Below are 26,859 nucleotides of genomic sequence, written 5' to 3'. Positions count from 1 at the left end.
TATATTTTTGTAATCCATATTTATGAGTCAATCAATTAAATAAAAGTATAAAAGAGATCATTCCCTAAAAAAAGTGCAAGGTATTTGTACACGAACAACTTATACTAAAGGTAAATTATAAGAAAGGAAAATGACAAGGTAAGTTAAATATATTTTCGTGTGAATTCACTTTATTTACATAACTAGTAAATTTTTTTCCATGAACAGTATCTTCCAAAATCTCATACGTCCACATATATGTAAGATCCTTACGCCCAAATGTAGGTATAATTCTTTCTTTAGGTAAAGTAACATTTATGTCAATTACTATGAGTATTTACTGTAACATATATTATTAAAATAACTTTCTAGAGAAAATTAATTAGAGTTAGAATATTGCCTTTACGTGTACGGCATGTAATAATACAAATGTAATAAGACAAATGCGACAAAAAAAAAAATACATTTATTTTTTACACGACGTCAATTAATTGAAAGTTTTAATTTCTCTTAAATCTACTAAAAAAGTATTTGAAACTTATTAACGGTGACCATGCAGTAAAAAATGAATTAATATCAATACAATTTTTAGGTTTAAATTTGATGAAAAAATACCTTGGAAAGATCACATAGCCATATCTAAAAGATAAATTTCTAACAATTTTGGTTTACTTTATATAGGAATTATTCTTAGATCAATTGTGCTTAAACTACATGTATTTCTAATTTATTCATCACAACCTTAGTTATACAAACATCACTTATTGCAACACTAACTAGCAAATACATGCAACTTGATTACCATCAAGTGGGTAAAAGATTACTTCATCTGTCCAACAACATCTGTGGAGTAGTCCAAGATCATCTATACACTTTTTTCCAAGATCATCTGTATTTTTCTTTTACTCTAATAAAATCTGTCCAATATTATCTAAAAATTCAACTACCTCTAACAACATCTTTTGAAAGATGTAACTGCTTCTGGTAATTATTCTCCGAGTCCAATAACATCTGGAAGAATTTTCTCCAGAGTTAGTTACATCTGAAAAACTTCTATATGTAGCTAAATCTGGTTACAATAATGTATTATTAGTTAATTTTTTTTTTAGATGTAATTACATCTGAAAAAGACCCTATATGTAACTACATCTGATTAAAATAATGCATTATTAGTTAATATTTTTTCCAGATGTAGTTACATCTGAAAAAATTTCTATATGTAATAATATCTGGTTAAATTATGCATTATTAGTTAATTCATCTTAAAAAGAACTTCATATAAAAATCTACAGATGTAGTTGCACAGATATTATTACACTTTGATAATTTAAAAGATGTAACTACATCTGTAGAATCAGGCACCGCCGATTCGGTTCGTAAAATCCACAAAAAGTCAGACCGACATATTTTGCATATTAAGACAGTCCGATCGTTAAATATTTTACAAACCATAATCCGAAAAATAATTTATGAACTAATAGCGATTTTTTTTTTAGGATTCTCTTTGCTGTTCGGATTATTAATCCGAAAAATGTTTACGAGCGGCTAGCGGATTTTTAACTTGCGGATTTTTTTTTATGTTCGGATTATTATTCCAAAAACCTTTTACGAATCAATTTAACTTTAATTCGCTTAGCGAATTATACGAATCGCGTTCCGTTCGCGTCACCATTAAATGGTGTGGTCCAAATAAATTACATTTTTATTGTTCGCGTCCTATAAATAGTGGATTTCTTTTTTATTTTCAATCATTCCTATTTGGAAATCTTAACCTACAACAATTCGTTTAACAGATCTAGTCTACTTCAACAAGTCTACTTCACTTACAGTTATTACGGTAAGCCATTATTATATTATTTTGATTTAAAAGTTAAGAATTTTTCAAACTCAGTTTTTGCGGGGTTTTTTTGTTATTGTTGTGGGAAGCGAATTAATTCTTTGGCAAATTAATTCGATTTGCAGATTGCTTCAATTAGTGAATTGGTCCGATGAAATTTATATATTGTTATATTTCTTCTACTTAAATAGAAATAAAAATAGAAATAGAGATAAAACTTAGTTTAAAAAATTGTTACGTTCATTTCAACAATTAAGGCATATAATTAGTTCTTTTGTTGAAAACATTATGCATTTCTCTAAAATATCATTTATTGTTAAGACAAATATTAAGGAAAATTTTCAAATAACTTTTAAATAATTAGTTCTTTTTTGGAAACTGTTTGCATGCATCACGTTTTATTAAGGCAAATATTAAGGAAATAATATTTGCCTAATATTTTTAATAATACTCCCTCAATATTTCCGAAGTGGTCAATTCTCAACCATAAAATAACAAAATTAGTAATTTACTTCTACCAGTCCTCTTAAAAAGCTATGACTTTAGTTAATGCTGCCAAAGCCCTAAATAACTCCAGAACGAAGTTAGTGCAGAGATGCCCCACAAGATGGAACTCTGACCTCCATCAAATGAAGTCTGTGGTGGATCTTTTTTCGGCGATGCATTCTTTAAAGAATCCGAACCCTACTGTTTCTGGAGGTTGTAAGTTCGCAGATATTTTACCAGCAGAAGATGAAGTGGAATCTATTTAATCTGTCATCCGGCTTTTGAGAAGCTTCTCAGAATTTTCTGAGAAATGCAGCAGCAAAAAGAATGTTAGCATTTGTTCCGTTATTAATTGTCTATACAACATCAGAGGAAGATTAGCAAGGGAGATGATCAAGCCAAAAATCGAAGTTTCATCAGAGCTAGCTCACTACTTCAATAAAGATCTAAACAAAAGATTCGAAGGTGAGATAGTGAATATTGAATTCTCTATTGCACATTTTTTAGATCCTAACAGCAAGGGCATGTGCTTTGTGGACGAGGGGGAAAAATTTGAAGTAGTCAAAACTGCAGTAAAGAAAGCTATGGAAGAACTGTCAAAAAAGAAATTTTAGCTAGCCAAAAAACTCCTTCCACTTTAATGTTGGATGATGAAGATGATGACAATTTTGATTTCACTGAACAACTCAGGAAGAAAGTGTTTGGTGCAGGTTACGTTAATCCTGGAGATGAAACAAGCTCTTAGAAAGCCATTTCTGCTGAAATTGAAGGGTATTTGAATTCAAAACCAGTTCCAGCAAATACAAATGTAACGGGTGATGCGGAAGTTATCGGACAAAATAAAAACGTCAATAACTTATTTATATATAAAAAAAAAAACTGTTATTATATTTTTTTTAAATAAAAAAATTTATCTTTTAATAAAAATATATTATTTTTTATGTGAAAAAACACCACCATCTGCAATTGATCTCAATTTTGCTCTGACGCCTTTCATATGCGACTGTAAAAAGTTTAAATCAATTTCTTGTAGTTTTAGTTTAATGCGATCAATCAAAACTTGCTCTGTTGAAGCTTGCGAATCTCCCTCGTAAACCTTCTGTGCCAAATGTCCCCAAAAATTTTCAATTGGTCGTGCTTGAGGCAAATTTGAGGGATTGGATACGTTATCAATGTAATAGACGTTTTCTATATTTAATATTCATTTTTTTTAACTGACGACCAATTGTCGATTGATTTACACCGAATTTAATAGCTATTTTTCTCTGACTGTCTCCTTTTCGATTGTTGACAAGTCTCGTTAATTCGGCTTTTTTTTCTCTAGTCCAGGATGTTGGACGACCAGGGTGCTTTCTATCAGAAAACGATTGAACAGTTTCAAGTCTTTTTAGCTTATCATATATTGTACTTCGAGCAAATCCTTCCTTTTCAAAATGATTTACGACTTTTTTTTTTTATATTAGGTTTATTTACAAAAAACATTTTTAGTCGCTTTCGAAAAGATTGTCGTTCAGCTGCATTTAACCTCATTTTAAATAATTGTGTTTCAAATAATAAAGTTTATATTTTATAGAACGTTTAAGCCTACGCATAAAACCACAAAAACTAATTGTAATGCTCAAATAATGAAATTAGGATTTGTCCGATAACTTCCGCATCACCTGTTACTGGAATTCTGGAAACGAAACCAGGTATTTACCCAATAATATCAAGGCTAGTCAGAAAAAACCTCTGTATACCAGATGCATCATCAACATCTCAAAGAGTTTTCTCAACAGCAGGGAATATATACAGCGGGAAAGAGTTTTCTCAACAGCAGGGAATATATACATAAATATATACAGCTCGAGAAAAACCAATCTTTCAATCTCAAAGGTTGAGATGTTGGTATATATGTAGTTGCACAGATGTTATTACACTTTGACAACCTAAAAGATGTAACTACATCTGTAATAGCCATTGAATTTTTGCACAGATTTTATTCGACATCAACGAAATTTCAGATGTTGTTGGACAGATGTTATTAGACATGGCAAAAACTGACGTTGTTACCCTGACCCATCAAGCGTACACAGTTTATTCATACCATTTACATACACATTATTCATACAAAGTTCCATTCATACCATTTTTAACAAAATTGAAAATACTAGATTTTTACCTAATAAACATAAACCATTTATAACTTTTATGTTTAAAATTTTTGAAATACTGAATACTTTAAACCATTATTTAATAAAATTCAGCACAATATATATATTCCAATATATATAATTCCACTGAACTCGCAATAATTTTTGGAGGACCTAATGTACGGATTAAGCTGTTCAATAATGATACTAATGCATTTACAACTCTTAATCAGTTTAAACAAAAACTTTGAAATTTAAATAACGAGCAAATAGTTTTTTCTAAAATATTTTTTAAAGTGATTCTTTTTATCACGCTTGGTCGGTAAGCGGGAGCGATCGCTCTCGAATAGTAACAACGGAAAAATATTTAGTTGTGAAAAACTGGCCAGATTTTTTTAGTTGTTTTTAGAACAGTTCAAAAAACAATAAAAAAATGCGAAAGATTATTGGACCGGTGAGAGACAATTACAAAAAAAAAAAAAAAAACTAAGAAAAGAAAATAACTTTTAACGCCAAAAAACTTAAAGCAAAATAAATTACGTTTAGAACAAATATTTACTTAATTTTATAAATAACTTTATTTATAAAATTAAGCAGCATTTTTTATATAAAGTAACATCTTACGATTGCTTAATAAGGAAAGAAATGTTCTTTTATTTATCAAAGAGTATAATATAATTTTTATTTATATATTCGTGCCTTATTTCCAGTGCTGGATTAAGGAGGGTTAGTGTTAGAGGGGGCCCCGGCCCCGGGTCCCGCAATGTTAGGGGCCCCGAAATATTCAAGAAGACTATTTTTTAGCCATTTTTACGCTGTGACACAAAATAAAGGCCTTCAAAATAAAAATAGCCCCCGGCCCCGAAAAGTCCAACAAGATTCTAATAAAACTAACGCTAGTTTTAGTTATATTTAAGCTAAATAATTTTATAAATAAAAAAGTTAATTTTTTTAATAACTATTTTATGCTTCGCGTAGTTTGAAAATTTTAACATATTTGAAACAATTCTTCTTAGTAAGATGAACGAATGAAATAATTAAATCACTGAGTTACTGTAGAAGTTAAATTAACTAAACAGAAATCAACTAAAAAAGGTTAAAAATACTTTATGAAGAGGAAACGAAACTGCTTCACAACACCGCTGATGATGTTTAGTGAGTGGGCTTTTTAATTTTAATTAGTATTTAAAACAGAAAAAAGTAACTATGTTTAAGTATAACGAGTTTGTACGAATGACAACTGAAGCAAAATTAGTTAGAGTTAGTAAACCAATACCTAAGACCTTAAAAACTTTCTTTCTTGAGGAAAAGAATCGGGTACACGGAAGTAAATGGACTAGTTGTTAAAAAATGGTGTAGGATTTGCGCTAGGCGCAAAACAGCTGTATTAAAAGATACTTAAGTTAAAGGAACGTTGAACTATTCATTTATTTAGAGAACCTGTTTGGTGACAAAACACAGATAAATAATGTAATTATTTTTTGTGTTTTGTTATGTATGCTTTTGTTTCGTTCATGTATGTTGTGTTCTGTCTCGACCGCTGACGCAGTGCTGATCCGCCCGTAAGTCACTTTATGTTTATCTGCGAGTTACTTTGTATGCATGTTTGTGTTTAGTAACCAGAAACTTCTTGTATGTTTATTTCATAATTAGTTTTATTAAATTTAATGATTATTAATAACTTCATCGAAAACGCAATTAGTGTTAAAAGTCTTTGTTTACAAAATAAATCGTAAAAGTCGCTTTAAAAGATTACACTAGATTAAAAAACAGATACCCAAAATTACATACATAAAAAATACATAATTTTTAAATAAAAAATATAAATATCTATAATACATAATAAACTTTCAAAATTTTGACAATTTAAAAAATATATATTATAAAACATTTATTTTTGTAAACAACTTATTAACATTTATTTTTGTAAACAACTTTAATATTAGTTTAAAAGAATTACAGCTTTGCAGATGCGGCTCCAAGAATGAGCCATATTATTAAAATAATAGTTCGTTTGATAATATATTCTTAAATAATTTATGCTAGAAATCTCAAAACTTAACAAATCCTGAATAATTCAATTTTTAAAACATTTCAGCAGAATACTCTAGAACTTTTTTTCGCTTAGTCAGCGTATTTTTTAAACTAATAGAATTAGTTTGTTTGTAAATTTGGCGGTTTTTATTATTTGTTTTTTATTCTTCCGCGCCGAGATGTTTTGAGAACATTCAAGTTTATGTATTTTTCTGTGTATGTCCATGTATTTCCATGTATGTCCAAATTTTTGCTTTAAGGACATACATAAACTTAAATGTTCTCAAAACGACTAATAAACCTGACCAGATTTTCGCAACTAAATATTATTTTCGTGGTCAGTATTCGAGAGCGATCGCTCCCGCTTTCCGACCAATCCTGTTTTATGATAAATGATTTGTATGAAAAGGATATTTATTGTGCTCAATTATTTATAAAAAAAACACAGTAAAAATGAGAAATCACATTTTTACTGTTTTATTACCTAAAATAATTTGTTTTACTTTAATTGTAAAAACAAAACAAAAAATAACAACCCTCTAAATAATCTCTTTTTTATGTTCTAAATAATCGCAATTTGTATTTTGATTTTTTTCATGAACTTTTAAAGTCAATTTACATTTTATAAAAACATATTCATATATAAAGAAAACGATTATCTTAAAAACAGTAGCTTTGGCACGATATTTTGATGTTACAGATGACAGTTTCAGATATAGTAAAAATTCAAATAAATATGTTTTTGCTTTCGCAAAATGAAAATATTTTCAAAAAAATTGAGACGATTGGAGTCTAGGAACTAAAATATTCTAAAAAGTTAGCCTCCCTATCTAAAACACGAAGGTAATGAGTAAATAAACTTTTTTTGGACTTGATTACACTAAATTTAAATTAAAAAAAAAAAACATCTTAAGTTTCAGCTTATAATCTTTTAATGTTTAAAAGTTATGATCATTTTAAGTTTCTGTTACATTTATATAACTTTTGAAAGTAACTATTCTCCATAACAGCCACTCTCAATATCAGTGCTTGCAGCATGCATTTAAAAAAAAGCATATTTATAATGCACTAATGCATTCAGCAAAAATAAGCGATACCTATTTATTACTTCATTGTAAATCATGATTACCATGATAAATATATATCAAGGTAATAGATCTATATAATATCTATCTACATTGGGAATAAAATACTTCTTTTTCACATGCATACATAGATGCATGTATACATACATACATACATACATACATACATACATACACATACATACATACATACATACATACATACATACATACATACATACATACATACATACATACATACATACATACATACATACATACATACATACATACATACATACATACATACATACATACATACATACATACATACATACATACATACATACATACATACATACATACATACATACATACATACATACATACATACATACATACATACATACATACATACATACATACATACATACATACATACATACATACATACATACATACATACATACATACATACATACATACATACATACATACATACATACATACATACATACATACATACATACATACATACATACATACATACATACATACATACATACATACATACATACATACATACATACATACATACATACATACATACATACATACATACATACATACATACATACATACATACATACATACATACATACATACATACATACATACATACATACATACATACAACATGCATACATATCTTTTTTCAAATTTTACAGATTTTTAAAAAACTACAGTTGTTAAAAATAACAGGCATTCCTCCAGTGATTTCATGAACTCTTTTCAAGGCTTTAAGTACAAAAGAAAAGCTAAATTTACTATTAGTTTTATAAGTATGACAAGACCGTTAGTCTAGCTGTCAAAACGTTCAAGTATTACTTAAAAACATTAACTAATGTTAAAATAAAGTTTATGCAACAGTAATACAACAGTTTTCAAACTAAGCTAAAAAAAGTTTGAACTCTGTTAGTCTTAAAAGATTACAAGTAAAAACTAAACAAAATGTTTTAAATGTGCTGCAGTCAAACAGAATAAACTGAGTTCGGTTTGTTTACATAGTTTTATTAAATGCTTTGAATATTCATTAAGCAATAGGTTTTTACATTTGTTGCTTACTTGGTGTTCAGATATATCGGTCTCTAAGACACTGAGTATGACATACCTGGTGTAAAGTTAATATAATGGTCCCACCAAAAAATTTTATCACATTTTAAATATTCATCAAGTTGGTCCTGATAAAAATACAATAATTCAAAGTTAAAAAAGTTTTTGCTTAAAATTTAAAAAAACCTTCTTCACCATTACTGCACATAAGAAATACTATATAATGCCTATTTCTAATGTTGTTTATTTTTAATTCATATTAGCTAAACCAGGTCAACATAACGCCATATGGAAAACTATTTAAATAAGTTAATAACACTCGCTAAACCAGTTAAAGTTTTACATGTGTACTTGCTCTGTAGATTAAACAATAGCATTATTTATGTTTTTTATTTTTAGGGCAACAGTGGCAATCTTTTTTCTTGCAATTTTATTGGTCATTATCGAAAATAATGTTGCCGATAGAAGTTAGTTGATACTTTTTTTATAAGTTTGCTGGTTATTAACATGCAATGCTGACATTCCACATTAATTCATATTTTTTTATATTAACAAACTAATAAAAATAAGTAATACAAAGTGCGAAGTAGTTTAACTTTTAGTATTTTTAAATGAATTAACCAAAATTTTGTTTACAACGTTTTATTTTTTTATTTAGTTAAAATTTATGACTTATTATTATAAGCTTATTGAGGCATGTGACATATTCATTTGACACTGTGACTCTACTTTTTTTTTCAGTTTTTTTTTTCAGCGTGACTCAATAACACTTTATTTAAACAATAATATCCCATTTAAAATGAAACATATTTTTAGTGTACCGAAATAGCAAACTTTAAATTTATTTATTGTATGAAACAAATTTATTGTATGACACAAGTTTATTGTATGACGCAAGTTTATTGCATGACACAAGTTTATTATATTACACAGGTTTATTGTATGACACAAGTTTATTATATTATATGCTATTTATTTAAAAATACAAAACGATAAACTTTATTCAAAACTTAATAAACTAAAATGATAAAATTTATTTTAAACTTCATAAATCAAAATAGTTTTTCTATGCTATCAATAAAAAATACAATTTCTTAATATGGAGTATAAATTGCTTTTTAATGCGATAAAAAACTTGATAATATTTGTTTTATTTTCATAACATTTAATGATAATTATTTATTAATTTATAGAATCTCACACTCGCCATCCGTCAATAAGACCTTCAAAATCTGGTAAGCAGTGTTAAATAATTATATTTTTAATTAAATAATTATATTAAAAATATATAATAAATTTATTATATATATATATATATATATATATAAATATATATATATATATATATATATATATATATATATATATATATATATATATATATATGTATATATATATATATATATATATATATATGTATATATATATATATATATATTAGGGGTATAAAACAAAAAGAGTGTTAAGATATTGAAATGAGCATGAGCATGTTACCTAGTTATGAGCTTTTATATTAAAAAAAAAAATTAACAACTATTTAAAGGTACACCTTTTTAAAAACTCGCGCACCAAATGAAATATAGTTCCTAAAGGATTGTTCTAAGGAGATTTAGGCTCTTTTATGAGGTAATTTTTATTAAACTTAACGGGCTATTTCAATTTCTGATTTAACTTAATGCTCTGCGATGAAAAACTTTTTTGTTTTGTTCATTAGTGAAATTTAGCGTAATTTAATCTTATCAAATAATCTTATTATGTAATTTAATCTTATCAAATAATAAATTGTATAAGGCATTACAAGTTCAGTTATTACACAACCATTCAATATGTCAAACAAAAATTCTACTGCAACCAAAGTATCAAGAGACGTATGGAAAAAGTATTTGATTCACTTTTAGAAAAATAAAAGATTACATAAGAGTAAATCTCAAGAATCATCAGGAACAATATGTAAAATGCCAACAAATTGACAAATAATTAGCCGATACACCAGCTTGACATCAAACTGCAAAAATGTGAAAGGATAAATAAAAAAAGTTTCAGATGAATATTCAGAACTATGGGCTTATTTTAATTTTCCAACAATAGACAGAAGATCAGTTCCAAGAAAAATTGAAAGTTGATTAAAACGAGACAAATAGAAATCAAAAAACCAGGTACTTGATGGTTTTGATGGTTTATTAGATATAACAAAAGAGGATGGACTTTGGTTGCATTCTGAAGGTAAAAATCTTTATTTAAAGCAATTAGAGACATCTGGAAGAGTGACATATTGCAATGAAGAATGAGTGACATATTGCAATGATTCTAAAAAATACATCATTCAAAGAAAATTAAAATTGGAAATGTTCCGTCAAAGTTATGAGTCAGTAAATGACAGTGGTATTGATTGTGACCTTCAATAAATATTGTTAAATGAAAAATTAAACAAATTAAATTGGTTTGTCAAGCAAAGTAAGTACACGAAAAGCTGCCACAGTGTTTCAACGAGATCAGATGGGTGGTGTTGATCTTCCTGCACTAATTCAACCAGTAATCTATATGGCAGTCATCGGAAAAAATTAAAAAGTTGCAAGATAAATTGAGAAAAGAAATAAAGGTCGAGATTTGGTGTTTGCATTTTGAAGGAAAAAAAAGCTGGGGTGAAGTATCAAGTAGTCGTGATAAAGAGCAATAAAAAAGAGGTTAGGCTAAAGCCAATGGTATTGAAGAATAGAAAGTCAGAGACAATTTTTGAAGGACTTCGAGCACTTTTGAATGAATTTAATTTTTGGGGATCTATAAAAATGATTGTGACAGATATAACAAATGTTAACACTGGGAAAACAAGTGGCGTGATAAAAAGATTAATTGCACATTTTGAAAGCGTTGGCTTTCGGAAAGCTCTCTAAATTGGTTGTCAACTCCATATAACAAATCAATTTTTAAAGTTAAGTTTGGATGACATTTTTGGAGGTTGTACCAATTCATCTGAACAGTCATATTATTTTGTTGAAGAAATACGTAGTAAATATGACTATTTAACATTGAACGCTGACAATTAAAGAAGAATGAACTGAAATGGAGAGATGACATGCAGTTTTTGAATCATTTTATTAGTGAAATACTTTTGGAATAAAAAGAAATTTCCTAAGGTTAATTTTAAAAGTATAACAAATATTAGTCAATCTAGATGAAACTCCTGGGCATTTTATTTACTAGTCGCTTACATACTAATTCTTTTAGACAGACAATGACTTAAGATGACAGTTGATTTGCTGGAAAATGGCCAAATATCTGGTTTTCAAATCAAATTTTTAACCCTGAAAATGGTAAAGAGTTAGAGAAGCCTATTAATACATTCGCGAAGTTTTAGTGTGATATTCCTTCGTCTATAAATACGCAAAGATCAAACAATTGTGCCAAACGAGCAGTAAAAGTTATAAAAAATCTTTGCAATTCTGAAGAAACTTTGTATTTGAAAAGTTTATTAACAAATCACAATTAAAGCAAATGCAAACTTTTTAGTTAATGTAGTTTTATCAGTGTAGTTTTTAAGCATTTTGATGTTTCGTTAGTTTTATCAATATAGCTTTATTTACGTGATATATATCTTTATTACTTATTTTAACATGTTATTTTAGGAAAAAGCGGAAAACACTTTACTTTAAATTACCAGTAAATAATTTCTAAGCGTATTTGTTATTTGATTAACAGCTTTTGGATCGGCTTTCTAGTGGGTCAGTGCGTAAGTTTTTTTCTAGAAACATAATGAAACTAAATTCTCTGAATTTTTTTACAAAAGCTCATCAGAATATGACATGCTCTTTGAGTTTGAGAAAATATTACACCCCTAATATATATATATATATATACATATATATATATATATATATTTTTTTTTTTTTCTTATATTCATTTTCTTATACTTTTTATTGGCCTTATTGTTGTCAATGTGACAAACTTTTTTTTTAATTTTTTCCAATTCACATAAAAAATTGTAAAAGTGTGGTTAGCTAAGAAAATTTTTTTCTAATTTAAATCTAATTTATTGATTTTTAATTACTAATTTATTTATCAATTATTAATAATTATGAAAACACATAAAAAATAATGAAGGTTTCATTTTATTAACTATTTTAATAACTATGTATTTTAATAACTAAGTTGATTATTTTTCAAATAATCCTGTCAAAGTGGTTCTCGGAAAAAATCCCCTCTGAAAAAATCCCCCGCTAAAATTTTTTTTTTAAAATACTTTTTTGAAATTAATAGATTGCCAGTTTCTAAACCAAAACCCTCTGCCAATGTAACGGCACTCCTTGCATGTTCTACCTATTTTTTCAGTCGATGTATGTACACTCCTTTTATGTTATACTTATTTGTCAGTTGATGTATGTACACTCCTTGCATGTTGTATCTAATTTTTAGTCTATATATGTACACTCCTTGTATGCTCTGTCTATTTGTCAGTCAGTTAATGTACATTCCTTCCACTTATTTTTTAGTCGATTTATGAAAAATGAAGGATTAAGGTGATGTTAGTAACATAATATGTATGTATAAAATACTTATATTATAAAGAACTACTATATTGATATATCTCGCTGTAAAAAAAAAAAGATCTTCTTCTGTGGGATTTTTTCTCTAGGAAAATTGTTCCCGGGGAATTACTTCGGTGGGATTTTTTCCTGCTTCTAAATAATATGTATGCAGCATATAATTACAATATTAACATAGCCATTATACCATTAACTACCAAATAAGATTAGTTTAAAATCTTACGCACTTATAATTGAACGTAGTTATGCAGAAAGCAGCCAGTCCACAATTTCGACTAAATTAAGATATTGATGTCACCCGACAGAGAAAAGTCAATTTTATACTCTACTAAAAGAGAGAAGAATTAAACTAAACTTTACTAAAACCAGCCAGGCTTTCATACTAAAATTCACAGTAATTGCCTCGCAAAATATTTGTGTTGTATACATTTGATTATTCAGTATTTAGACGTGAAAAAAGTGCTTTTATCTCAGTGCAAGTTTTTGTGGCTGACTGCTTTCTGCATAATTACGTTCAATTGTATATAGTTGTGAATACGAATAGTTTGTAAACGGTAAATCAAAATATTTAAATTATATTTATTATTTCATTTGCAAAAAAAAAAAAAAATTTTTAGTTAACACTTTTAAACCTTTTAAAGATTGAAGCTTGTTTTATCCTGATCCTAAAAATCTTTTTTGTGATCAGGTTGTATTTTGTCAATACTATTAACAAAATATAACGTGGTCCAAAAATCAATTTGTGGGGTGTTAAAATATCTCATGACAGTAAAAACTTAATACAAGACTTTTACAAATAAATAAGTTTTATATCAATTTTTTTTACTAGGGAGTAAAAATTTATTGTTAGTTAAAAACGTAGTAGCCAAAATCTCATATTTCACACGTATTACACATTATTTAAGTAAATAAATTTCCATAGAATATTATTTGGTTTGACTAATGCGCGTTTTTTATTTTCTATTACATTGCAAAAAAATTAATTTTTAAAAACAAACTTAATTTTCAAAAAAGTTTATAGTATTAGAAAAATTGAATTCAAGCCGACTTCAAAATAAATTAATTCTATTAATTCTTTATGAATATTACAGAACATTATTTTTTTTTACTATTTCTAATGATTAAAGTTAAGGATTGGACAAACAGTTTTAAACATCAAAATATAGACATCACTTATAATGTTATAAACATCATAATTTAGTGTCTCAAAGAAACCTAGAATAAAGACCCCACTCTTTTGATGAACTCCCATGCCTACTTGATATCAAGGCGCAAAGCATAAATTAAATCATTTCCTACGTGTCTTTCAAACGCTTATTCTCTCGTAACCCTTTTATATCACTGCCTTTTAGGATCAGGCGACGCCATATCTTCATTAAACAACAAAAACCAACGGTAACCTACAGTAAACATAGTAAATATAGTTTAAATCTATTCACATATTCGTTTAAAAGATTCAAGAAAATTAAAATGAGTCTATGTTTAACATATAATTTGGAAGAGATTTCATACCAGTACGGAGAAGTAAACTAGAAAATTCTTTCAGTAAAGACGGGAATCAACCATCCAAATACAAATCTTCCATACCGTATGATACGGGTGTATCTTCCGTACCGTACGAGATGGGTGGGTTTATTGTACGATACACCCGATGCACATACGACACAGGTTATTTTATGATACGGGGGACGTGTTGTTAAGATATGTTATGCTACTTATTTTACGACTTGGGCTCGTATCGTACGGCACGGAAAATATTGAATTGAAGAGCTGTTTTCTAAAAGGCGATAAGTGCATTTTTTCCAAAACTGAATTTTTTTTCTAAATAAACATTTGGATTCTTTATTGAAGGCACAAAACAATGTTAGTATGAATAAAAAGTGTTTTACCATCTCTATTTACGATAACAAAATTATTGATATTCGAAAAGTACCTTGCCGAATAATAAGTTTTTTCTATTTTAAAATTACAATAAAAATGTGAATTAGCGCCTTTTAGAAAAACGCTCTTTAACTAAAGAAATAATACAAATAGATAGTATCGCTTTTTCTCGATATTGTGACATTATTCCTATTTTATTAAACCTTCAGCAACTGTTTCTATATTTAAGTCAGAGACGACGCAATAGTGTACAACTTAACTACTAGTATTTATCAGTATATAATTTATCTTAAATACATAAATTAATAACTTTCAATGTAATTCATACACGGTGTATCTGAAGATTTTGTTGTACAGTATATAATTGCATTTTTTAGTACCCAATGGTGGAAGACCTACTTCATTAAAACCATCAAAATCAGGTTTGAAATTCTGTTACTGAGATTTACCTGTTTTTCACAATTGTCCTTCTAAAATATGCAATTGTTTATTTTTTTAGAAACTAGTGGAAGAAGAACACCTTCAATAAAACCATCAAAAGCTGGTTAAAGTTGTTTATAATTTTTTTTTTATCAAGCCCTATTACTGTTTAATACCTTATACTGTTTATTGATTGTTTAAGAGTTAGTTAACTGTTGTTTAAGAACAGTTCTAAATGCCAAGTTGTGACTAAATTTGTTGGTTTCTAATCTATCTAGAATCTAACCAAAATCCTGTTTTAAGTGTATATTTCTTAATTTAAATGTATATTTCTTGTTTTAAGATTCACAGCAAAATCGAAATATCTATCGTACATAGTTAAGAAATTAATTTCTTAAAACAAGAAGTATTTTTGTTGCTATAAATAAATTCTTGCTTTGAATAAATTGGTGGATAAGAAATTTCTTAACACAGGAAATATGTTACTTGTTTTTTAAAAAATTTAATCAGAAATGCAATTTTCCTGCCTAAATAACAGAAAGTTTTTAGGCACTTTTTATATTACATAAATTAATTTAATAAGATTCAGACCTTTTGGTTTATTTATCCTACTTGTTTAATTTAACAACTAAAAGAAGAAAATGAATAGGAAAGATAGTTAAAATGATTTTAATGGTGACAGCAGTTAGATGGTGACAGCAGTTAGATAGTGACAGCAGTTAGATGGTCACAGCAGTTAGATGGTCACAGCAGTTAGATGGTGACAGCAGTTAGATGGTCACAGCAGTTAGATGGTCACAGCAGTTAGATGGTGACAGCAGTTAGATGGTCACAGTAGTTAGATGGTGACAGCAGTTGCTAAAAAAAAAAAAATAGATAAAGAGAGTGTATGTTGTGGTTGTTAAAAACTTATATTAGATTTAATTCTTTTCAAATAATTTTTTCAAAACAAAATTAAACTTGATAAAGAAACATTTATCTGGTGTCAATTGAATAGAATGGTCATGTGGTGTTAAGGATTTTGATAACCCTAAGTACAGTTGTTGGCAAGATTTTTGTTCATCAGAAATAAAATTAATAATATGTGTACAATTTTAACATTAGCAAAGCAAGACTTGAATGTTCATGTTTTTGCTGATGCTATTGCTAATATTCTCAACTTTGTTGTCAATCCTGTCCTATCCCAGTAGGCAAACAACGTTTTATTCACGTTTCAATCACGTGTATTTTAGGTGACTTCGTCCAGGTTACTATTTTACGTGAAAGTCACGTGAAAGTTACGTGCCAAAATATCTCGTCTTTCGGAACTTTTTTTATTCTCAAAAGAAACTGGCATAAGAAATGTGAAATAATATTTTTTATTATATTAATTATTTTTTATAGTATAGTTTTTGTATTCATTATATTAGTTATAATTATTCACTTCTATGATAATATAATTAATTTTTATTGTAGTATTATCATAATTAAAAAATTGGTCTATATAATATCTTTTAACGCAATGCATTTAAAACAGAACTAAAAAGAACAATATATTTTAAGTTGTAATATCTAATATCTAAATTATATCAAATTAAGTTAAATAAATTAGTACCCTATTTGCCGTCCCTATTTGCCACACAAATAAGATTAAACTCAAATACAAGGTATGCTTTTTTTCTACTTTATGATATAATATTTAAGACTGGCGAATTTGTCCATTTTGCTTACTTAATTTAGTACGAAATAAGTTATGTTATAACGAATTTAATATCAAATTAAGTAAGCTACATGGACAAATTATAAGTTCTAGCAGAACTTATTCTTGATTCTTGAGCAATGATAATGTCTCTAGAACTTCTGCATTATTACTCAAGAGTCGTTTAGATAAAAACCCAAAATAGATTTTCTTTCTTTATTTGGTTTTTATCAACAAGGTTAAAGAATTTATCTAAGATAATATCAATAAATAAATGTGTTATGTTATTTATTATTGATATATGTATATATTATTATTAAATAATTTATCTTTTTATAATATATGACATCTTGATCTCGTGCTTTACTTGTTAAAAAGGGTTAATACTTATTTATTTCTTTTTTTTTTATTATTTGAATATTATATGATTAATATATATATATATTCGAGTTATATGAAATTATTATTATATATATTATATGACTTTTATTACTATTGTTATTATGTACAATATAAAACAGGTTATTAACGCGGATTTGTTCGATGTTTTCCCCACAAAAAGATAATTATGATGCTATTGTATTTGAAACTGCATTTTACTTATCTTTCAATGTTGACGACCTTCCAATATGTAAAGCAAGTTTCTCTCAAGTATAGCATTGCTTTTTTAAAAATTGTTTAATGATTTAGATCAAAGAAATAGCAACACCAGAAAATCTTGTTGCCAAAACAGTTGGTGACTCACCATGTAAGATTTGTCTTAAAAATTTGTGATTTAAGATGATTATTTAATATTAATATTATTATTTAAGTTTTTATTTGTTTCTTTTGAGCTAAATTTGGTGTTGTGAGCTATTATTGGAGAAAATATTGACTTATTCATTAGATAAAGTTTGATGCCTGCTCTTACCCCGTTTCCTTCTTCATGTTTCAATCATGTATATTTTAGGTGACCTTGTCCAGGTGACAATTTTACTTGATTAAAACGTGAATGTTACGTTGCCAAAATATTGTGTATTTTGGAACTTTTTTTATTCATAATAAAAACCTGTGATTAGAAACTTGAAAAGATATTCTTTATTTACTATTTTTTTATAATTTAGTTTCAGGGATTATCTTATTCGGGATATTCCTGGAATACCAGATATTTTTCTGAAATTTATCTTTTTCCAAATATCCGAAAAGTTTTCCATACATACAACTTACATTACAAGTTCCATACATACAACTTATATTACAACATATAACAAGTATATATTATTCATCTATTTGTTTTAATGTTGTTTTAGTCATCATTCATACAAAAATTAAGAAAAGTTTTTAAAAATTGAGAAACAACTTGGCTGAATGCAAAATTATGGGAAAAATGGGGGGGGGGGGAAATGTTCTGAATTTTTTCAGGATATTTTCCGTAAATTTTTTCAGGATATTTTAAATATAATGATTACATGAAATATGTAGTTTATATAATCATTATTGTAATTACTTTTTATTTTACTTTTATAATAATGTAATTATTTTGCATTGTAATTTTATAATAATTAATTTAAAAAGTAGGGCGTAAGATATCTTATAACTTCGCAATGCATTTTTGACAAAAATAAAATGTCACATATATAATATTTTATCCAAACATATTATCTTATAACTAAGTTTTATCAATTTAGGTTTAATAAATATATTATAAAGCTTAGTTCAAAATTGTGTAACGTTATGGCAGATAATTATCATATTGCAATACACAAAAGATCAAACCCTACTACGAGGTATACTTTTTTTTCTACCGTATTGTATATTATTTTAGACTGTCAAATTTGTCAATGTAATTAATTTGATAATAAATAAGTTATTATAACTTATTTAATATTAAATTTATTAGTCTACATGACAAATGATAAGTTCTGCATAAAATATTATTGACTAGGAAGACCCAATGGTATTGTTATGTTATTGCCTAGGAATATCATTCTGTAGTAAGACCCAATAACCTTTTAACTTTTAAAGTTTGACTTTAAATTTCACTTTTCCCTCTCTTTGTCTTCTTTTGTGATCGCACTCTGTAGTAAGAATTTGATTTAATTCATATCTTGTTGGAGAATGCAACTTGATTCTGAGTTGAATTTTCAGCACTCTGTATTTATTGGTGACCTAATTTGACAATACTTTATTATACATATTTTTAGTTTTATACTTAATATATTATATATAATTAGGGGTAGATGAGGCTCCTTAGCCGTGGTGAATGTTTCCACAGCAAAAGGCGCCTCAAGGTGAAAATCTGACCATGGATAAGGAAAATCGTGATATAAAATCCCCACTATAATGCTTTGTGGTTATGTGATAACTATTACATTTTTATAAATTGTTTTAATTTTTGTGTGCATTCTAAAATGACATTTAATGCTGTTCAAAACTTTGTAGATTACTCATTTAAAGCAACTTTGTGGGCTGTCACCTTTGCATCTAGTGAGTTAATGTATGAACAAGTTAATGCAGAAACAGATGCAAATATAAGAAGATGGAAAACAAAGAAAACAAATTATCATGTTATCACATAGTACACAGATGTTATCACATAAGGTGAGTACAGGTCTTTTTCTAATCACGCCTATCAGTTATTAACTTTATATAGATATAGATATAGATAAATCTATAGATAGATATTAGATATAGATATATATAGATAAAAGATATTTTTTTAAACTTGTATTTTTTATTATGTACTTCTTTTTTTTTTAATCATCTGTCGACTTTTTTGTTACATCTTTTTTTATTAAATACCTATTTACTTTTTTAGCAATCAGAGTATAAAATTAGAAGGCAAATGACTTTTATTTTTTTACACTGTATGTAGTATTGTTTTCTTAAAATTATTTAATGATTTAGATAAAAGAAAACAAATAACACACTAGAAAATCTTGTTGCCAAAAGTAGTTAGCAACTCTCAAAGTAAGATTTGTTTTAAAAGTTTGTGATTTAAGATAATTATTAAATAATCATATTATTATTTAAGATTTTATTCGTTTCTTTTCAGCTAAATCTGATTCATTAGATAAAGTTTGATGCGTGTTCTTATAGAAGAAAATATCGACTGATTCGTTAGATTATGTTTGAAGCGTGCTTTTATGGGAGAATAGATATATAAGTTTGAAGCGTGCTCTTCGTAAGTTGCAGATCTACGACTTCGTACTTATTACTTATTGGATATAAGGAGGATATTTTAACAAAAGTGCAGCTTTTATTACAAATTAAAAATTTTTATGTCAAGAACTATTATACTGACTAATAAAACCATGTATACGTATTAAATATTTCCTCGACGATGAGTTTCTTTTCTTTACACGAATCCAAACATTTATAATTGTAATTATAAAGCATAGTTATTGCTTAAATATTACTTGCCAAAATTAACGTAAAAAGCACGTCTTTTGGACAGTTTAAGGGGACCAAAAAGTCACCACAAAAATATCACGTGCCAAAAGTAACGTGAAAAACACGTCCATAAATCACGTGAATTGGTCATTTCATGAGGACCAAAAAGTCACCTAAATATCACGTGCCAAAAGTAACGTGAAAAACACGTCCATAAATCACGTGAATTGGTCATTTCATGGGGACCAAAAAGTCACCTAATTGTCACGTGCCAAAATAACGTGAAATTTACGTTTTTGTCACGTCGCTGTGCCTACTGGGATAATTCAGAAAAGGAAAGCAATTATTTTGCATAATTAATTGGAGAATTAAGTATTGCATAGAAACAAAAAATATGTGTTGCCTTCATCTTGTTACTGTTTTTTTTTTTTTTTTTTTTTTTTAGATTATTCACCTCCCCAAGGCCCGAGGGGGGCCACTACAGTCGAGGAGGCTACTCATTTTTTTGTGTTTTTATTTTTTTTATTTTTATTTTTTAGTTGTTATTCGTGGTACAACCCTCTCTCAACTCTTTAACTCCGAAACACGAACCTTTCCGAGCAAGGCCTCTGCGCGGAGAAACTGAGTTGAGCGCGGTACTTCCAGGGACGTGGTGGGAGTCGAACTCCGAACTTCTCGCTTATGAAGCGAGCGCTCTTACCACTACACCACTACCGCACCTACACTGTTATGTGGTAGATTAGGTAAAGTAATCGTATAAAAACTTTTAATGTCATTAGTTTGTAAAATGTCTGCTTCTAACTCAAGATGAAGGTAAAAAGGTAGATTTACCACACGGCGACACTAACTAAACTATTAAAAACTCCTACAACTATGATAAAAAAAAATAGATTAGAGTGCCAGACCGACTAGAAGTTCTATATGGTTACCTATCTACCAATAAAAAGACAATTCTATTGATAATACTTTTAGAAAGCAAATTATATTAAAGTAAATTTTCTTTGATCAATCTGTTGAAAAATCTGTTACTATAAAGAAGTGTTTTGCCAATGACAGTTTTGCTTAGAGTAGTCTTTAATGCTAACTTGTGTTGTTCATAAAATAAAAAATTTCAAGTTCAAACGTTTCTTCATTTATTGTAAGTCATACTGATTAATTAATTATTGATTTAATTGTCTCTATTTTTTTAAATTCGTGGCCTACCCGTTCGTGTACTTAACGGTGCAGCTCTAATTGTTACTCTACCATTAGTTGGTTGTGCGGTTCTAAAATTGTAGCGCAATCAACTAGTTAACTTCTCACAATATAAAAATCATTTCAAAGTATGTAAAAAAGCTTATCAAAAATCGTAAATAAACTTATTTTTTTTACAATGCACTAATTTTTTAATTTAATATTTTTTTCTAGGCTCCCAGTAGGCACAGCGACGTGACAAAAACGTGAATTTCACGTTATTTTGGCACGTGACAATTAGGTGACTTTTTGGTTCCCATGAAATGACCAATTCACGTGATTTATGGACGTGTTTTTCACGTTACTTTTGGCACGTGATATTTTTGTGGTGACTTTTTGGTCCCCTTAAACTGTCCAAAAGACGTGCTTTTTACGTTAATTTTGGCAAGTAATATTTAAGCAATAACTATGCTTTATAATTACAATTATAAGTGTTTGGATTCGTGTAAAGAAAAGAAACTCATCGTCGAGGAAATATTTAATACGTATTAAAATACATGGTTTTATTAGTCAGTATATTAGTTCTTGACATAAAAATTTTTAATTTGTAATAAAAGCTGCACTTTTGTTAAAATATCCTCCTTATATCCAATAAGTAATAAGTACGAAGTCGTAGATCTGCAACTTACGAAGAGCACGCTTCAAACTTATATATCTATTCTCCCATAAAAGCACGCTTCAAACATAATCTAACGAATCAGTCGACATTTTCTTCTATAAGAGCACACATCAAACTTTATCTAATGAATCAGATTTAGCTAAAAAGAAACGAATAAAATCTTAAATAATAATATGATTATTTAATAATTATATTAAATCACAAACTTTTAAAACAAATCTTACTTTGAGAGTTGCTAACTACTTTTGGCAACAAGATTTTCTAGTGTGTTATTTGTTTTCTTTTATCTAAATCATTAAATAATTTTAAGAAAACAATACTACATACAGTGTAAAAAAATAAAAGTCATTTGCCTTCTAATTTTATACTCTGATTGCTAAAAAAGTAAATAAGTATTTAATAAAAAAGATGTAACAAAAAAGTCGACAGATGATTAAAAAAAAAGAAGTACATAATAAAAAATACAAGTTTAAAAAATATTTTTTATCTATATATATCTATATCTAATATCTATCTATAGATTTATCTATATCTATATCTATATAAAGTTAATAACTGATATGCGTGATTAGAAAAAGACCTGTACTCACCTTATGTGATAACATCTGTGTACTATGTGATAACATGATAATTTGTTTACTTTGTTTTCCATCTTCTTATATTTGCATCTGTTTCTGCATTAACTTGTTCACACATTAACTCACTAGATGCAAAGGTGACAGCCCACGAAGTTGCTTTAAATGAGTAATCTACAAAGTTTTGAACAGCATTAAATGTCATTTTAGAATGCACACAAAAATTAAAACAATTTATAAAAATGTAATAGTTATCACATAACCACAAAGCATTATAGTGGGGATTTTATATCATGATTTTCCTTATCCATGGTCAGATTTTCACCTTGAGGCTCCTTTTGTTGTGGAAACATTCACCATGGCTAAGGAGCCTCATCTACCCCTAATTATTTATAATATATTAAGTATAAAACTAAAAATATGTATAATAAAGTATTATCAAATTAGGTCACCAATAAATACAGAGTGCTGAAAATTCAACTCAGAATCAAGTTGCATTCTCCAACAAGATATGAATTAAATCAAATTCTTACTACAGAGTGCGATCAAAAAAGAAGACAAAGAGAGGGAAAAGTGAAATTTAAAGTCAAACTTTAAAAGTTAAAAGGTTATTGGGTCTTACTACAGAATGATATTCCTAGGCAATAACATAACAATACCATTGGGTCTTCCTTGTCAATAATATTTTATGCAGAACTTATCATTTGTCATGTAGCTTAACAAATTTAATATTAAATAAGTTATAATAACTTATTTATTATCAAATTAATTACATTGACAAATTTGACAGTCTAAAATAATATACAATATGGTAGAAAAAAAAGTATACCTTGTAATAGGGTTTGATCTTTTGCGTGTTGCAATATGATAATTATCTGCCATAACGTTACACAATTTTGAACTAAGCTTTATAATATATTTATTAAACCTAAATTGATAAAACTTAGTTATAAGATAATATGTTTGGATAAAATATTATATATGTGACATTTTATTTTTGTCAAAAATGCATTGCGAAGTTATAAGATATCTTACGCCCTACTTTTTAAATTAATTATTATAAAATTACAATGCAAAATAATTACATTATTATAAAAGTAAAATAAAAAGTAATTACAATAATGATTATATAAACTACATATTTCATGTAATCATTATATTTAAAATATCCTGAAAAAATTTACGGAAAATATCCTGAAAAAATTCAGAACATTTCCCCCCTCATTTTTCCCATAATTTTGCATTCAGCCAAGTTGTTTCTCAATTTTTTAAAAACTTTTCTTAGTTTTTGTATGAATGATGACTAAAACAACATTAAAACAAATAGATGAATAATATATACTTGTTATATGTTGTAATATAAGTTGTATGTATGGAACTTGTAATGTAAGTTGTATGTATGGAAAACTTTTCGGATATTTGGAAAAAGATAAATTTCAGAAAAATATCTGGTATTCCGGGAATATCCCGAATAAGATAATCCCTGAAACTAAATTATAAAAAAATAGTAAATAAAGAATATCTTTTCAAGTTTCTAATCACAGGTTTTTATTATGAATAAAAAAAGTTCCAAAATACACAATATTTTGGCAACGTAACATTCACGTTTTAATCAAGTAAAATTGTCACCTGGACAAGGTCACCTTAAATATACATGATTGAAACATGAAGAAGGAAACGGGGTAAGAGCAGGCATTAAACTTTATCTAATGAATAAGTCAATATTTTTTCCAATAATAGCTCACAACACCAAATTTAGCTCAAAAGAAACAAATAAAAACTTAAATAATAATATTAATATTAAATAATCATCTTAAATCACAAATTTTTAAGACAAATCTTACATGGTGAGTCACCAACTGTTTTGGCAACAAGATTTTCTGGTGTTGCTATTTCTTTGATCTAAATCATTAAACAATTTTTAAAAAAGCAATGCTATACTTGAGAGAAACTTGCTTTACATATTGGAAGGTTGTTAACATTGAAAGATAGGTAAAATGCAGTTTCAAATACAATAGCATCATAATTATCTTTTTGTGGGGAAAACATCGAACAAATCCGTGTTAATAACCTGTTTTATATTGTACATAATAACAATAGTAATAAAAGTCATATAATATATATATAATAATAATTTCATATAACTCGAATATATATATAATATTCATATAATATTCAAATAATATAAAAAAAGGAAATAAATAAGTATTAACCCTTTTTAACAAGTAAAGCACGAGATCAAGATGTCATATATTATAAAAAGATAAATTATTTAATAATAATATATACATATATCAATAATAAATAACATAACACATTTATTTATTGATATTATCTTGGATAAATTCTTTAACCTTGTTGATAAAAACCAAATAAAGAAAGAAAATCTATTTTGGGTTTTTATCTAAACGACTCTTGAGTAATAATGCAGAAGTTCTAGAGACATTATTATTGCTCAAGAATCAAGAATAAGTTCTGCTAGAACTTATAATTTGTCCATGTAGCTTACTTAATTTGATATTAAATTCGTTATAACATAACTTATTTCGTACTAAATTAAGTAAGCAAAATGGACAAATTCGCCAGTCTTAAATATTATATCATAAAGTAGAAAAAAAGCATACCTTGTATTTGAGCTTAATCTTATTTGTGTGGCAAATAGGGACGGCAAACAGGGTACTAATTTATTTAACTTAATTTGATATAATTTAGATATTAGATATTACAACTTAGAATATATTGTTCTTTTTAGTTCTGTTTTAAATGCATTGCGTTAAAAGATATTATATAGACCAATTTTTTTTTTTTAATTTTGATAATACTACAATAAAAATTAATTATATTATCATAGAAGTGAATAATTATAACTAATATAATGAATACAAAAACTATACTATAAAAAAATAATTAATATAATTAAAAATATTATTTCACATTTCTTATGCCAGTTTCTTTTGAGAATAAAAAAAGTTCCGAAAGACGAGATATTTTGGCACGTAACTTTCACGTGACTTTCACGTAAAATAGTAACCTGGACGAAGTCACCTAAAATACACGTGATTGAAACGTGAATAAAATGTTGCGTGCCTACTGGGCTGGAGTTAATTATTATTGTTATATTTTGTTCGTGTTAAACTAATTTTAATTCATTGATTTTTAGGAGGAAACGGAAAAAGGCACAGTTCAATAAAACCCTCAAAACCTGGTACATAAAATTTTTAATAAGCTTTTTAAAATATCGCTTTATATTAAACATTACTGAATAAAAAAGAAAAAATAATTGTTCTACAGATGTTTAAAAAAACCTTTTTTTACTTGATTTATTTTTAATTATTCATAATTAGTGCCAATACAGTCATCACGTAATATAGGTAAATATACTTTTTTATTATTTTTTTTAATTGACAAAAACCATGACATCAAAAGTTTAGAGTTAAAGATGTTTTCTGTTTTCTATTTTAGTTTTAACTTTTGCTTTTAATAATGTATTATTATTTTTTTTAAGACTCCAATAGAGACAAAAACAAAAATCACAAAGGTAAAAATATTAATCCTTCTCCAAAAAACTTCAAAAAAATGAATTACTTAGCACAAAATGGAAAAAGCAAAATAAAACACATTTAACAAGTTATCTGTTTTACATTTTATTTGGGGTTTCTTTTAACCATATTTTTATCTTTTAGACAAAAAAAGTTTCGGTCGTGGACATTAATTGATAGATATGGTTCAATTGAGTTTTTGGAGATTTCCAATTTTTTTTAAAAATCAGTTGTATTTGATGTGAACATTTTTGTTAGATTTGTAAAATATGTGTAAAAATGCACTATTTGATTTTCAATGTAATAAACAACTTTTTAACTTGATTTTAGAGGTATGTGTTGTTATTTTAAATTTA

The 26,859-nt window shown here is 27.2% G+C and overlaps 1 protein-coding gene and 2 long non-coding RNA genes across 4 annotated transcripts; 2 read left to right on the top strand and 1 right to left on the bottom strand.

The window, feature by feature from the left end:
* On the top strand, window positions 1-26,832 carry LOC136079780 (uncharacterized). Its single transcript, XM_065796158.1, has 9 exons — window positions 1-138; window positions 9,045-9,112; window positions 9,839-9,880; window positions 15,445-15,489; window positions 15,567-15,611; window positions 26,125-26,169; window positions 26,309-26,335; window positions 26,470-26,502; window positions 26,648-26,832. The coding sequence occupies exons 1-9, from the start codon at window positions 131-133 to the stop codon at window positions 26,674-26,676; spliced, it is 342 nt and encodes a 113-aa protein (XP_065652230.1). The 5' UTR covers window positions 1-130; the 3' UTR covers window positions 26,677-26,832.
* On the top strand, window positions 15,988-20,485 carry LOC136079781 (uncharacterized). Of its 2 annotated transcripts, none has more exons than XR_010638215.1 (6): window positions 15,988-17,133; window positions 17,856-18,128; window positions 18,833-18,931; window positions 19,587-19,745; window positions 19,963-20,114; window positions 20,200-20,485. It is a non-coding gene; the product is annotated as an uncharacterized LOC136079781 (long non-coding RNA). The 2 variants fall into 2 exon arrangements; XR_010638214.1 differs by having other exon boundaries at window positions 16,872-17,133; window positions 20,052-20,114.
* LOC136079782 (uncharacterized) lies at window positions 22,237-25,582 on the bottom strand. Its single transcript, XR_010638216.1, has 5 exons — window positions 24,594-25,582; window positions 23,794-23,892; window positions 22,980-23,138; window positions 22,614-22,676; window positions 22,237-22,528 (listed from the first exon to the last, which is right to left on the bottom strand). It is a non-coding gene; the product is annotated as an uncharacterized LOC136079782 (long non-coding RNA).
* Window positions 26,833-26,859: the final 27 nt, after the last annotated feature.

The sequence above is a fragment of the Hydra vulgaris genome, chromosome 04 (genome assembly GCF_038396675.1).
Source record: "Hydra vulgaris chromosome 04, alternate assembly HydraT2T_AEP".
Taxonomy (NCBI): Eukaryota; Metazoa; Cnidaria; class Hydrozoa; order Anthoathecata; family Hydridae; genus Hydra; species Hydra vulgaris.
This window is presented reverse-complemented; position numbering and strand designations above follow the sequence as displayed.